The sequence below is a fragment of the Camelina sativa genome, chromosome 16 (genome assembly GCF_030686135.1).
Source record: "Camelina sativa cultivar CO46 ecotype springtype chromosome 16, ASM3068613v1".
NCBI classification, from domain to species: Eukaryota; Viridiplantae; Streptophyta; class Magnoliopsida; order Brassicales; family Brassicaceae; genus Camelina; species Camelina sativa.
In genome coordinates, this window is record NC_141895.1 from 23462966 (window position 1) to 23476619 (window position 13654).

Genomic DNA, 13654 nt, shown 5'->3' on the forward strand with positions numbered 1-13654 from the left:
TATGGATTGTTTTCGGATAACATTTCTGACTTTTCTATTTAATTGGGCCCAATGGGCCTCTCTATATCTCTATATCCAGTTTTGTGAAATGCAATTCATTTTTTTTTTTTTTTTTGTGTGTGGGGGAGATTGGATCTGATACATGGTTTTTGAAGATTTGTTAATCAATACAATTAAGGGGGGTGTATTGAAACCATGATTTTGGAAGATTTGATGGGATTTAGAAAATTTGGAATTTTGAAAGATTTTAGGGAAGTTGATATGATTTTAGGGAAGTTGATATGATTTATTGTAAAACTCTTTCAAATCCCATATAAAACCATGAGATTTGGATTTCTCTATTTTTAACTAAACAAATCCCACCTAAATCCTCCAGAATCTCAAAAATCATTAAAATCCAAATCCACAAACTATTTTGAATAACAGTGGATTTTAAAGTAGATTTTTAAATCATCAGTTCAATAACAGTGGATTTTAATAGACTTTTTAAAATACATGATTGAATAACATAGGATTTGTAAGTTTCACACAAATCACTTAAAATGTCAAGTTGAATACACCCCCCTAAAGATAAGTGTTTCTCTCAGCCTCAACTTTCAATCTGGTATTGACATCTGTTAAAATCATTAGCCAATTAAATTATAACAAATAATACAGCCTTTTCTTTGTCATGTCACATAATTATCTCGATTTATTGTTCTTCCCAGTTTGAGCGATGCGTTTAGCTTTCAATTTTTTGATCCGCCAAACGCACTTGTGAACCTCAAACTGGTAAATTGAAGGGAGGATTGACATAGCAGCGTTGAGAGAGAGAGACGCATCGTTGAGGATTGATTCAGGGATTTAGTTCTTGATGAAACATTGAAACGTTTTGGAGGCTGCTTTGGTCTTGTGCTCTTGTCGTTGTTTACAATAGAAAGCTCCATACTTTGGCCTGATACGTAAGAGATTAGAGATTCATAAGATTCTAAATTCACCACTACAACAAAAAAAAGTTAAGATTTTTTTCTTCATATATATTTCCACAGCTTAGGTTAAACAAAAATTTGATTCCTTTACTAATCTAATCGAAGGGGGAAAAAGTTAGGTCTTTGAATCAGTATACGTTGAAATCAAACACAAACCTTGACGAAGAAGATGAAGAAAATCGAATATGTTCCGATTTTGCGTGGCGGAGAGAGAGAGACGAAACAAGTCAATATAATGAAAGGGTTTAGGGTCTAACCAGTGTTATAAACCAAATTCACTTTATTTTATATTCTAACCGGTTATCTACAATTGAAACTATGTAGTTTGTTTTTTTTTTCTCTTTTTTTTGTGTGTGTGTGGCTAATGTTGCAAATTAGAGACAACACTATTTGGGGAAAGAAGACAAGTCACTATAATGTAAATGTGTTGTTGTTGTTGTATGTGAACGAAATGCATAGACACATCACACATATGTCATTGTCAACAACTTAACATTGACAAATTATATGATTAAAGAGCCAAGATGGACAAACTTACAGATATTTTACATATAAATGAGTCTATAATAGTATTATTGATTCATGTTTAAGGTTTTAACGACCCATCAATACAATAAAACTAGGATGTATTGCTCTCTTCTTCTGATACATCAGCCTCAACATTGAAGCTGGTGTTGACACCTTAGAAAAAATCAACAGTCTATCAAATTAAAACAATTAATACAGGTCAGTAGTCTAGGGAAATTGGGTTTAAAGTGTTTTAGTAATGAGAAGTGTTAATGGGCCGCATGATTGATCAAAACCCAAATAAAGAAGTGTGTTGTGTTAGTCATAATAGCTTCTATTTTGCTATCTAGCACATATGCAAATTATGCAAATTTTGGAGTGAGATTTACGGCTCATCAAGTAAAATTATAGCTATGGGAAAAGTTTTCTAAAGATAAGAGTAATTCAAAGAGTTGTTGGGCATAATCTGGATCCTGTCAAGGTAATTTGCTGAATCACCATAAATTTCTTCAAAAAAGAATACAAATTTGAAGTAAACGTAAAATTTTCTGGAGAGGTATGGTGTTTTCTTTGGACAACATAATCATTTTTGTTATAACATATTTTGTCTTTAAACTTATTTGGTTGTTTATATAATCATGTTTCCAGTTATTATGTTATCAATATGATTTTTACGGAAAGAAAATCATTTTTTTTCAAAAATCTCTATACAAAACAAATAACTCAAACCAACATAAAATATATATATATATATATATATATATATATATTTATAAGGGAAAATTAAGCTAAGAATTTATTTAAATCTTTATAATGATAAATATATATTAATTCAGTTATTTACAATATTAGCTATTAACTAAAATAAAAGTAAAAATAAGTAATTTGTGACGGAACTTAGTTGACTCATATTTTGGTTTTCTTTATGGATCAGACTTAAAACATTGTTTAGAATAATAAAATAAGATTTTTGCTGTTTTCTTAAAGTAAAATAAAATTTGCACTAAAAAAAGATACAAGAAAAAAAATTCATAATCTTGTGTTTTTGCTAAGAGGATATCATTCAAGTAATTACCTTATAAATATTAAAATGCATAAAGTATACAAAAAAATTTGAGCAAAATTAGAATACTAAATTCCAATTTTTACAAGATTTAAATCTTATTTATCTTAATCTACAACTAGTTATTAAACATAGTTTACATACCAACAAATTCAAATTAAGAAAGAATTACAAACAACATACAAAAAATACAACAAAATAATAATAAAAAAAAAAAAAAAAAATCAATCCTGCAGCGTAACGCGGGTACTATCCTAGTGTATCTAATTTTGTTACTGCAATCATACATAAACCTACGTAAAAAAAAATTGCATGTTGCTGAATAAAACAATATTCACAACTGTGAATGACAAAAAAAAAAAAAATCAATTTATATAAAAGAAAAGAAGAACTTTGACTAAAACGTAATTTAAAACGACACCAAAACGTATTAGTTTGGTGAGTCTACATGTTCACATGTGTTCTGTCATTACTTCCACAATTGCGTACATAATCAACGCTTTTTTCTTTCTTGGTAAATGTCTATTTTATATGTTTTTTTTATTGTCGGTGTGTGTGTTTTTTTTGTTTCTTCCGTCCTATTGCTTAACTGACTTAAAAATCTCTTTTTTGGTTCCTATCTTTCTTCCCCTGACTCGATTTCAGGCAAAAATCATCTCTGTCGGGTTCAAGCTTGAGAGATGATGAGTAGTTGACCTGATGTGGTGTACATGGAAGTGACTCGATGTCACACGTTTTCCACTTAAAGATTTGGTATATTACCCACATGGTCGTTCTCAATTTCTCAAGCTAGAAGAAGAAGAAGAAACCAAGGTTCTTCTTTATTCTTGGTTTAGATCGGTCTCTTGATTCTTCAGGGCCTCTTGCGTTTGAAACTGGTACGTGTGCTTAATACACTCGTGAGAAAGACAAAAACAAAATTCTTTACCGCGACTCTATATTTAGTAATATTTTGATCATTGTGTTGGAAAAAAAAATTGTTTGTTCAATTTCGGCTTTTAGTTTTGATTTAAGTAACAGCTAAATCGTTGTTCTCCTCAGACCTTAGCTTAATTTGTTGCTGATTACGTAATTGGGGCATCTTCTTCTGTTAGAAGGAATCATCAATATGGCCGAAAGTGGAAGTTGGGATGGAAGCCAATCAGATAACAGCTCTCAGTTCGAGCCAGGGATTGATAATATCTACGAAGCTTTTATATGTCCATTGACAAAGCAAGTTATGCATGATCCCGTCACTTTAGAGAATGGTCAAACGTTTGAGCGTGAGGCTATTGAGATATGGTTCAAGGAATGCCGCGAAAACGGTCAGCCTCTGTCTTGTCCTATAACTTCCAAGGAGCTGAGTGTCACTGATCTAAGCCCGAGTATTGCTCTGCGTAACACAATCGAAGAGTGGAGAGCTAGGAACGATGCTTTGAAGCTAGATATTGCTCGTCAGTCACTCTACTTGGCGAATGCTGAGGCCAATATTTTGCTGGCTTTGAAGAACGTACGAGATATTTGTAGGAACATTCGTAAGATCAAGCACCGTGTACGCAATCCTCAGCTCGTTCGGTTGATTACTGATATGTTAAAAAGTAGTAGCCATGAAGTGCGGTATAAGGCTTTACAAACTCTTCAAGTCGTTGTTGAGGGAGATGATGAGAGCAAGGTTTGTCTCTGTTTTATCTCTCTGTTTGTTCTCTTAATCCCTTTGTTAAATAAACTTATTAGTGTGATTTGTTGCAGGCAATAGTAGCTGAAGGAGACAATGTGCGTACAATAGTCAAGTTCCTAACCCAAGAGCAATCAAAGGGGAGGGAGGCAGCTGTTTCTGTCTTGTTTGAGCTATCCAAATCTGAGTCCTTGTGCGAGAAGATTGGATCAGTTCGTGGAGCAATCATTTTATTGGTTGGTCTTACAAGCAGCAAATCAGAGATGGTTTCAACTGTTGAGAAAGCTGATAAAACTTTGACAAACTTGGAGGTATCAGAGGATAATGTTCGAGAGATGGCTTCCAATGGTAGACTGCAGCCTCTTCTTGCTAAGCTTCTTGAAGGTGATTTTACCAAACAATTTTTCTCTGATTTGTTTTGATGAAACTGTAACCATGGAAACATAGAATCTCTTAGTTGGTTAGGTATCTGAATCATAGCTATATATGATATGCAGGTTCACCTGAAACAAAAATCTCCATGGCTTCTTATCTTGGGGAGCTTGCCTTAAATAACGATGTGAGAGTTATTGTGGCTCAAACTGTGGGTTCTTCTCTTATCGATCTTATGAGAACTCGCAACATGCGCCAACGGGAAGCTGCTTTGCGAGCTCTCAACAACATCTCAACGTTTGAGGGGAGTGCCAAAGTCTTAATCGATACAGGAATACTACCACCTCTTATCAAAGACCTGTTTTATGTTGGGCCAAACCAGCTTCCAATTCGACTTAAAGAAGTCTCTGCCACTATTCTTGCAAAAATAGTGAACATTGGCTATGACTTTTACAAAGTTCCTGTTGGACCTGATCACCAAACTCTTGTTTCAGAGGAGATAGTGGAAAATCTACTACAACTAACTAGCAACACTGGTCCAGAAATCCAGGGAAAGCTGTTGGCGGTTCTTGTTGGACTCACCAGCTGTCCAAACTCGGTTATTAATGTTGTTTCTGCTATCAGAAACTCAGCTGCCATCATTAGCTTGGTTCAGTTCGTTGAGATTCATGAGAATGATGATTTACGTTTAGCTTCTATCAAGCTTCTTCATAACATTTCCCCACACATGAGTGAGGAACTAGCCAATGCGTTGCGTGGCACTGTTGGACAGCTCGCTAGCCTTTTCGCTATCATATTAGAGAATACACCAACCATCACAGAGGAACAAGCTGCAGCTGCTGGACTTTTAGCTGAACTTCCTGAGAGAGATTTGGTTCTGACTATGAGATTGTTAAGAGATGGTGCTTTTGAGAAAATCATCTCCAAGATAAGTGGTATTCGCCAAAAAGAAATCAGGGGAATCCGGTTCGAGAGAACATTTCTTGAAAGACTTGTTAGTATTCTTGCTCGGATCACCTTCGCACTCACCAAGGAGACTCAAGCCGTTTCGTTCTGCTGTGAGAACAATCTTACTTCAGTTTTCATTGATCTCCTTCAATCCAACAGTCAGGACAACATCCAGATGGCTTCTGCAATAGCTTTGGAGAATCTTTCACTTGAATCCAAGAATCTAACAAGGATACCTGAACTGCCTCCTCCCAACTACTGTGTATCAATCTTTTCATGTCTGAGCAAGCCGCCTGTTGTTCTAGGTATCTGCAAGATCCATCAAGGGATATGCTCAGTGAGAGAAAGCTTTTGTCTCGTTGAAGGACAAGCAGTAGATAAGTTGGTTGATCTACTGGACCATGAAAATGAGAAGGTGGTTGGAGCAGCACTTGCAGCTCTTTCTACTTTGTTAGAAGACGGTTTAGAAGTTGAAAAAGGAGTGAGATTGATTGATGAAGCAGACGGTATTACGCCTATATTAAACGTTCTTTTGGAGAATCAAACAGAGAATTTGAGGATTAGAGCTGTGTGGATGGTAGAAAGGATCTTACGAATTGAAGAAATAGCTAGAGAAGTCGGAGAAGAACAAAACGTAACTGCAGCACTTATTGACGCCTTTCAAAACGCTGATTTTAAGACAAAACAGATTGCTGAGAACGCCTTGAGGCACATTGATAAGATCCCAAACTTCTCCGGTATATTCTCCAACATTGGTTAGATCTATGTGCATTCTTGTAAATGATTTTAAGATAATTTGATTCATTGTTAAACTCAGAGGAACTTGAGCTGTCATCCAAAGTTGATAAACAATGCTCATTAAGGTACAAATTTTTTCTAATGGGAGTGAATTCGAAAGTCTGGTTTTAAGCTTAAGATGATTTGCTACATTTAACTTTTCTAGATCTCATCAATGAATTCTAGAAGATCTTCGATTTCTTGCCTCAAAGCTATGATCTTTTGCTGCTGAGAAGCGATCCGGTTTTCGATATCACGTCCGGATGATTTCTTCTCGTACCCTTCCACAACAGTGGTATGCTTGGCCATCAACTTCTCTTGAAGTTCTTTCTCTTTCACAACTAGCTCTTCAACCTGCATCAACGAAAAATGTTCGACAAAAGAGACTGTTAAGAGCCGCAGAGACTAAGAGAGGTGAGACAGGTGTAAAGAAATTTGGGACCTTTGGAGATATGTGAGAAGCTGATGGGGAAGATTGTAAGAAAGCCAGCAACGGCTTCAGTTCTTTCGAAAGATCTTTCAATAAACTGTCAGTGGATTTGCGGGCTGCTTTGCATGTTTGAATGTCACCGGTTCTTGAGAGATCACGCAGCGATGCTTCGAGCTTATCATGTGCAGCTAAGCATTTTTGAATGATGCTTTGAACTTCCTGGAGTGTTGCTACGACCTGAAAAACAAAATGAGCCATGTTTTTGATATCTATCATTGAGAGAATCAAGATGTCAGTATATTGCAGAAAATATGCTTGAAAAAAGGCTCCAATGTACCTCATCCCATTGGAGTTTCGCCAGATATGTTGGAGAGGACTTGGAGATTGAGAAGTCAGCCCGTGTGTAAATGATGCATGTGATGAACAAAACAAAAAACCCAGAGATTAACATCAATGGCTCACTCAGCAGATTGATGTTGCTGAACTTGTAGTAAACCTGTACAGAAAGCAAATCTCATGATCAACTGAACATGACAGCATTTCTAACGTATTACATTACCTGGATATGCTGATTGTGATCTGGGACAACATTGTTTTTTTCGAGAACAACAACTGGTCTACCAGCTATATCTAAGTGTGAATATTTGATCTGCAAAGAACAGTAAGTTTACAAACATGAATAATTTAATAATTGAAATACACGGAGACTTATAATAACCAGACAGAGGCTAAATCATGATCAATAAAGCCAAGACTCTGTTACCTCTTGAGACTGCTTGACAGCAAACGGAGTGGTAACTGATATATCCTTTGACCCCTCGGGTAAAACAACCTACGATGGAAGAGGAAACACAAAAGAACATCACGCAAGTAAATTTTTTACTCAATATCGGTGAATCACAGGTCAATCCAGTCACAATAAAAGATTGACTGCTTCGATTGATTTGCTTCCACATCATTCTTAAGCTAACGAAAATCAAACTACGAAAGGAAAACACTTGAAGTGGAAAGTGTATAATACCAACCTGTACAATAATTTTTTCAGTGACAAGGTCAATCATAGGGGAGCCAAAGGAGATGTTGACGAAACGCTTCCCTTCCGATGCAAACAAGAAGTCACTAAGTGGTAAACCATAACCTATCGTGAAAAAGGTTTTCCACCCACCAAACAACGGAAACCTAGGCTCAATTAGTAGCTCTGTCTGCAACCAAACCAGCAAAAGGATGAAAAACACACACAGCAGTAATATTTGTAAGACTAATTCTCGTTAAGCCAAAATATCAAACCTTTTTCGAATCACTTTGCATCTCAGACGTGGAGATATTTCCAATATCATCCCTGTAATAAATGGAATGGGCTCTGGGAGGTAATCTAGCAAGTAAATGCCTAAAGGCAGATACTCCTCGGGGATTAGGTCTGGCTTGAAAGTCTAACCTGCGGTTGGAATATGACGAGAGTGATGAAGCAACGAATTTGTGAATTGGAATAGCGAATTAAATGCAGATTAAAGCTTCAGTAAGAGTATTAACCTTGAAAACTCGCCCTTGAGTTGAGCCCCTCGGTGAACAACATTATAATGCTCTGTTACCTGCACATTCCCCCAATGAGACACTTCTATCTCCCGCACAAGCTTCTCAGCTACGGCAAATGCAGCCTTGCTTTCAAAGTGGACAACAATTGGAGAGTATGAAAACGGTGGGAGGTTCTTGTATGGGCCATATTTGAGCTCTGATCCCTGGAGCTTTGTATTCTCCAATTTGCTGTAAGATTCGATTCTAGCATTTGGTAGTTTGATAGACAACGACTGAGATTCAACAGTGTAAGGAGAGAGATACTGTGCGCTTTCTTGGAGCATAACAAGATGGATTTCACCCTGAGTAATCTTCTCCGGAAATGGCTGAAGTACATTGGTGAATGTAGCAACTACCTCTAGCGTCAAAGAATCGCCTTTACTGAGTGTTTTGGGTAATGCAACTGAGTAAACACTAATTGAATCCGGTATTCCTTTCGGATCAGCTTTTTTAACAGAGAGATTGGCCAAAGGGCGTTTAGTTTTCACCGATAAATATGCCAAATTGTTACCAAGAAACTTAGGGAAGGTCAACATAAACTCAGAAACTGATTCAGAGCCAGGATTAACGACCTAAACACCAAATTGGAAAAAGAGGACTTAGATACGGCAACACAATTCGTGAGTTAGACCCTGACTAACACAGTCTCATGGAAGTTACCTTAAGGCTCTTAGTAACACGAGCAAACTGTGATGTCACATCGATCTGCACAACAGTTTCGAAAATAGAAATCACTATACAAATTACAAAATATCAGAATTCTAAATCCGATCCTAACGAGATCACAAAAAAAAAAAAAAGTTTAAATCTTTAGAACTGATTCCCAAGTGTTAAGCACAGATCATCAAATGCAAATTTCGTGCTATTGGATCAGGAACCTCGTGAATCATAAAAAACCAGATCGAAGATTATTGTGTGTGGGGGAGAGTGATTGAGACTTACACGACGTTCGACTTTTGATAAGACCAGATCGGAGAACGCCGGCGTCGTGAGTACAGAGATCGTCAGCAGAAGAAGCAACAGATCGACGACGACACTCGATTGCTTCATCCTTGTCAAGATTATTCGAACTCGCTCACTCACTCAGAGAAACCAAACCTATGAAGCATTTACAAAATCTTCTTGACTGTTAATTCCCGGGTCGGGTTTAACCCGTTAGTAAAGGCTTATTTTATTTATCTAAGCCCATATATATTGGGCCTAAATGGGCTTAATGAACACATGGTAGTGAGTTATTGGTTGGAATATGGTAAACCTTGGTGTAGAGGATGATGATGATACAGTACTGTGTGAAAACTAGGTGAGGTTTTGGTTTTGGCTCTGATTTTGCGTTTCTAGGCGATTTTCTCGAGAAAACAACGATTTGTTGGGGGGGGGGGGGGGGGGGGGGGGGGGGGGGAAGGGAAAATGGAGACATCACTGAGGTATACCTGCAATTCAAGGTCTATGAAAATTCATGCCAAAGAGAAGGTCCCTGTGAACTCGAGAACCCATTTACAGGTGAGAGAACTTTGTTTTTTGTTTCCTTCGTTTTCGTTTTGCTATGGAGGAAGATCTTAGTAGCTCTATTCAATTCTTGACTAGTTTCTGAGCTTAATGAATGCCCAAAGTTTCTTTAATGTTCGCAGGGGTTCAGTTTATTTTACCTGTAGGGTTTGTTTTGGGTGTTCCGGAGTGCATTATGACATAAGTGAACTGTAAAGTCTCAACCTTTTGGTTAAGAAGATAAGATTAGGGACCGGTTTTGAATTTTGAAGCAACTCTTAATGTTGTTATGAAGCCCTAATCTGAGTGAAGTTGCTGCTAAACAGTGATTTGTTCCAATTTTTAGAATTGAGTTGTTTGTGTCACTCTCTTCTTGGTGTTCTTGTGGGACTCTGTATCATCATTGTGCTGTTTGGGTTTTGGGTTTTTGAGAATGAGGAATAAGTATAAGATTTTGTCTGGATAGTTAACTTCCTTTATAATGGTTATTGTCAAAAGGAACAGGCTTTTCCTGAATCATGATTCATTTACTTCTCATTGTTTGCGTATCCTGCTTGCTTGTTCTGCTAGAGTTGGCTTTGTCTGCAGTATCTCGACGTATATAGCCAAGTTGTGTTGCTATCTTGCAATCACATTTCTGTTTCTTTTTTTCTTTGATGGTTCTTTTGTTTGGTGATAGTTTCATGGAGAGCTAGATTCTGTATCTGGGGCCCCAAGTTACTTCTGTGCGATGATGAGACACTATTTCCCTGAGGTTTGATCTCAATTTCTGATGTTTCCTCTATCTCTTCTCTCTTAAATAGTTTCCATTGTTGATTAATATACTAATATAGTGTTGCAAATCTCCCCTTAGGTTTCAACAGGCCTTGCGGTAGGACTGCATTATGATAAGCGCCAAAAGCTTCGGTGTCTTCTACGCGGGAAAAAAGAGTTTCCTGTGAGAACTGATAAGCATGTAACCTTTAATATTAAAGGGCGGTGTGATCTTGATCAAGACTTGAATCAGGTTCGGTGTCTTTTTGGTCTTGAAAATTTTCTTTGAAGTTATGTCTTTTGCTTGTTGATTTTTACCTCACCGAACTGTCCTCGTTTTTGACCAACAGAAGAACCCTAAAGGAGCTGCAGAATTTGCCTGGAACATTATGAATTTTAAGGAAGATCAAGATGTACGGATCAAAGTTGGCTACGAAATGTTTGGAAAGGTATCATCATCTCTCTCGTATCTGATCAGCTGAAGTATGTTGACTCTTCCAAAATTCACTCTTCTGGTTATATTTTAACCATCTATTTGCGTAGTGGCCTCTGTTATGGATACTTAAGCAGCACCTTTTAATTTGAAACCGATTTATCATCATGTTTAGGCTTTACATCTTCTTTGTATAACTAAGAAAATGCAATTTTTGGATTCATCAAAACAATGAGTTCCCTCTTTCTTTCAGGTTCCTTATCTGCAGATTAGAGAAAACAACTGGACTCTCAACGCAAACATGAAGGGAAAATGGAACTTGCGGTATGACCTGTAACTGCGTTTAGTTTTTTCATCATCATCATCATTTGAGAAATGTATTTGATACCACTACCAATGAACACATTTTAATTCTATCAATTAATTCAAATTCAGAAATCTTCCAGATCATCTCTCCATTGTATTCATTCCTTGCATCCTCTGACTGAAGTCAATGTGGATGTTCCTATGTTGGATAATAGGGTTCGTATCTTACTTAACTTTATTATGAGTACAGACTTAAACACTCCTAGTCCAAGGTCCCTCAGATCCTGAACCGTGCGATGGATCTGAAGTCAAATGTGGATGTTCCTATGTCGGATAAAAGGGTTCGTATCTACTTAACTTTATTATGAGTAGAGGAGACTTTAAACACTCTTAGTCCTAGGTCCCTCAGAGATCCATTGATCCTGAACCGTGTGATAACTTAACCGGGCAAAACATGCCAAACCAGAAATTTGTCATGAATTCACTAATTAATGCCAAACCTAAAAACCAACTAAAAATCTCGGACCGGTCTGGTTTGGATGAAATTGAGAATGATGCTGCTGGGAGCATCAACATCAGTACCAAAGAGTTAAAAAAAGGTCGCGCACAAAAGTGTTGATCTTCAGAATCCGAAAATGGGGTATGCTCAAGATTTGCTTACTGATCATCATCACTCAAACGATAAAAGAAAAAAGAGACTCAGACTAGTCACCAATTTTATCGTTTAGATTTTTGTTAGTGGCTTTAACTTCAAATCCACGTGATCTCTTATGCATTACATTTAACTATTTAACTATAATATCTCAATGTTTTTATTAGAGGCGGCTGAATGGCTGATACATAAAAAAAAGCTCCCTAACTCTTTAAGTGATGAGGTCCTTTTTCGTTTTATTTTGTTAATAAAAAAAAGAGGAAAAAAAAATTGCACGCAGATGTGACAAGTTTTATCCCAAATCTTTTGTTAAATACTTTTTTAATTTCCCCAACCTGTAAAGATATTTTGGAAAGTAATTGGAATTATCTTCTAGTCATGCATCTCTATCAACTTTTTTAGTCTTTTAGAACATCATCTTTGTATGTATATATATCATGTCGGGTAATAAGTCGTTTTAGCAATGTATTATCACCAGGTCCGGCCTTTCACCCATTCTTATGATACATAAGTGTTGAGCCTCCATATTTTCTGAGATTTTTAGTAACAAAAATAGATCTCAAAAAATATTTTTACTGCAAAAATAAGCATCAATTTTATGAAAGTTATAGATTTGGCCTCAAGTTTTAAATTTATCTACTTTTTTATTACAAAAATAGGTCTCATTTTCCGAAATTTTAAGATTTAGTTTCAATTTTATTTTTTTATCTATAAAATCCATTAAAAAGTAATTGTTTTGTATTAGGCCACAAATTTCACTGGGCCGGCCCTGATTATCAGTTTCAAATTACACGTAGGAAAAAAGTTTATATATCCATTGCGATAGTAATATTTGATTCTATCTCTATGGTAAAGTGATATCCGAAAGCTAAAATGCCTAAAATTGACTAGAAAGACGAATCAAACTAAAGACCTCCTAAATCATAATAAACGGTGTTCGAGTGAAATGGTATAATCATTAGACAACGTATATAGTCTAACAAAACAACAAAAGTGTACCTATACATTATTATATTTCTAATTTTCTAGTAATTTTTCAGAATACCTAAAGAAAAATCTTGTTTTGCAAAGCAGGAAAAAAAAAAAAAAAAAAAAAGAAAAAAGAAAGAAGAAGAAGAAATTATGATGTAGATTTGTGGGATATTTAGTAACAGTGACGTGAAAAGTTGCATTGTCATTCCATTGTGCCGCGTATATATCTTGTTCCCCATCATCTAATATACCATATAGTATATATTATTAAACTTTATATATCAAAATCAATGCTCTGTTCAATGAATCTATACTCTCAACAATAAACCGATTAGTTTAAAAAATAATAATTCTACGCTTCCATGTATCTGCTTCCAATTCTATTCAGCGTACTTATTTCCATTTTAGTTTTAATGAATTATTTGATATGGATGTGTCTACAAGAGTACAACTAGATCAAGTCACCAAACTACAATACGTATGAACTTGTAGAAAAAGAATAAAAAATGAGTAAAATGATTATCTATAGATCATTTGTCATTTAACGGATAAAAGACATGCCTAATAATCATGTGTCAATATGAACACTACAAGATGTTAAAAATAAAAAGATAATATTGGTGAGAGGGAGAAGTTGGTTAAGTAGTGACACCTAATAATAATAAGATACTTTAGAAGAAAAAACAAGGAAAACACACGATTCTCTAGATTTACAGGTGATATTTAAAACAAGAAGAAACTATATGATTACGAAAAGAAATT

At 35.9% G+C, this 13654-nt stretch overlaps 3 protein-coding genes and 1 long non-coding RNA gene across 6 annotated transcripts; 2 read left to right on the forward strand and 2 right to left on the reverse strand.

Annotated features, from left to right (window-relative positions):
• Window positions 1-583: 583 nt before the first annotated feature.
• LOC147925889 (uncharacterized) lies at window positions 584-1218 on the reverse strand. The gene is made up of 2 exons (XR_015583738.1): window positions 1125-1218; window positions 584-934 (listed from the first exon to the last, which is right to left on the reverse strand). It is a non-coding gene; the product is annotated as an uncharacterized LOC147925889 (long non-coding RNA).
• A 1818-nt stretch (window positions 1219-3036) lies between these two features.
• Window positions 3037-6409, forward strand: LOC104751534 (U-box domain-containing protein 43). Of its 3 annotated transcripts, none has more exons than XM_087493187.1 (4): window positions 3037-3416; window positions 3636-4189; window positions 4267-4576; window positions 4690-6409. In XM_087493187.1, exons 2-4 carry the CDS (start codon window positions 3647-3649, stop codon window positions 6270-6272), a joined length of 2436 nt encoding a protein of 811 aa, XP_087349313.1. In that variant the 5' UTR covers window positions 3037-3416; window positions 3636-3646; the 3' UTR covers window positions 6273-6409. The 3 variants fall into 3 exon arrangements, with proteins under 3 accessions (XP_087349313.1, XP_087349311.1, XP_087349312.1); XM_087493185.1 differs by having other exon boundaries at window positions 3052-3416; window positions 3633-4189; XM_087493186.1 differs by having other exon boundaries at window positions 3055-3416; window positions 3580-4189.
• On the reverse strand, window positions 6294-9709 carry LOC104751533 (dolichyl-diphosphooligosaccharide--protein glycosyltransferase subunit 1A). Its single transcript, XM_010473487.3, has 10 exons — window positions 9234-9709; window positions 8952-8996; window positions 8250-8863; window positions 8007-8154; window positions 7745-7921; window positions 7483-7551; window positions 7279-7368; window positions 7057-7215; window positions 6732-6956; window positions 6294-6643 (listed from the first exon to the last, which is right to left on the reverse strand). The coding sequence occupies exons 1-10, from the start codon at window positions 9339-9341 to the stop codon at window positions 6452-6454; spliced, it is 1827 nt and encodes a 608-aa protein (XP_010471789.1). The 5' UTR covers window positions 9342-9709; the 3' UTR covers window positions 6294-6451.
• LOC104751535 (outer envelope pore protein 21B, chloroplastic-like) lies at window positions 9550-11412 on the forward strand. Its single transcript, XM_087493188.1, has 5 exons — window positions 9550-9791; window positions 10456-10530; window positions 10630-10782; window positions 10880-10978; window positions 11216-11412. The coding sequence occupies exons 1-5, from the start codon at window positions 9699-9701 to the stop codon at window positions 11297-11299; spliced, it is 504 nt and encodes a 167-aa protein (XP_087349314.1). The 5' UTR covers window positions 9550-9698; the 3' UTR covers window positions 11300-11412.
• The last annotated feature ends 2242 nt before the right edge of the window (window positions 11413-13654 follow it).

Bases quoted from the DNA above. Each gene is read 5' to 3' on its own strand.
- LOC104751534 (XM_087493187.1), top strand. From the start codon at position 3,647: ATGGCCGAAAGTGGAAGTTGGGATGGAAGCCAATCAGATAACAGCTCT. The intron at 4,190-4,266 runs GTTTGTCTCTGT...GATTTGTTGCAG, and splicing joins AGGGAGATGATGAGAGCAAG to GCAATAGTAGCTGAAGGAGA. The intron at 4,577-4,689 runs GTGATTTTACCA...TATGATATGCAG, and splicing joins TCTTGCTAAGCTTCTTGAAG to GTTCACCTGAAACAAAAATC.
- LOC104751533 (XM_010473487.3), bottom strand. From the start codon at position 9,341: ATGAAGCAATCGAGTGTCGTCGTCGATCTGTTGCTTCTTCTGCTGACG. The intron at 8,997-9,233 runs GTAAGTCTCAAT...ACTGTTGTGCAG, and splicing joins TATCAAAAGTCGAACGTCGT to ATCGATGTGACATCACAGTT. The intron at 7,216-7,278 runs GTAATGTAATAC...CTTTCTGTACAG, and splicing joins ATCACAATCAGCATATCCAG to GTTTACTACAAGTTCAGCAA.
- LOC104751535 (XM_087493188.1), top strand. From the start codon at position 9,699: ATGGAGACATCACTGAGGTATACCTGCAATTCAAGGTCTATGAAAATT. The intron at 9,792-10,455 runs GTGAGAGAACTT...GTTTGGTGATAG, and splicing joins ACTCGAGAACCCATTTACAG to TTTCATGGAGAGCTAGATTC. The intron at 10,783-10,879 runs GTTCGGTGTCTT...TTTGACCAACAG, and splicing joins TTGATCAAGACTTGAATCAG to AAGAACCCTAAAGGAGCTGC.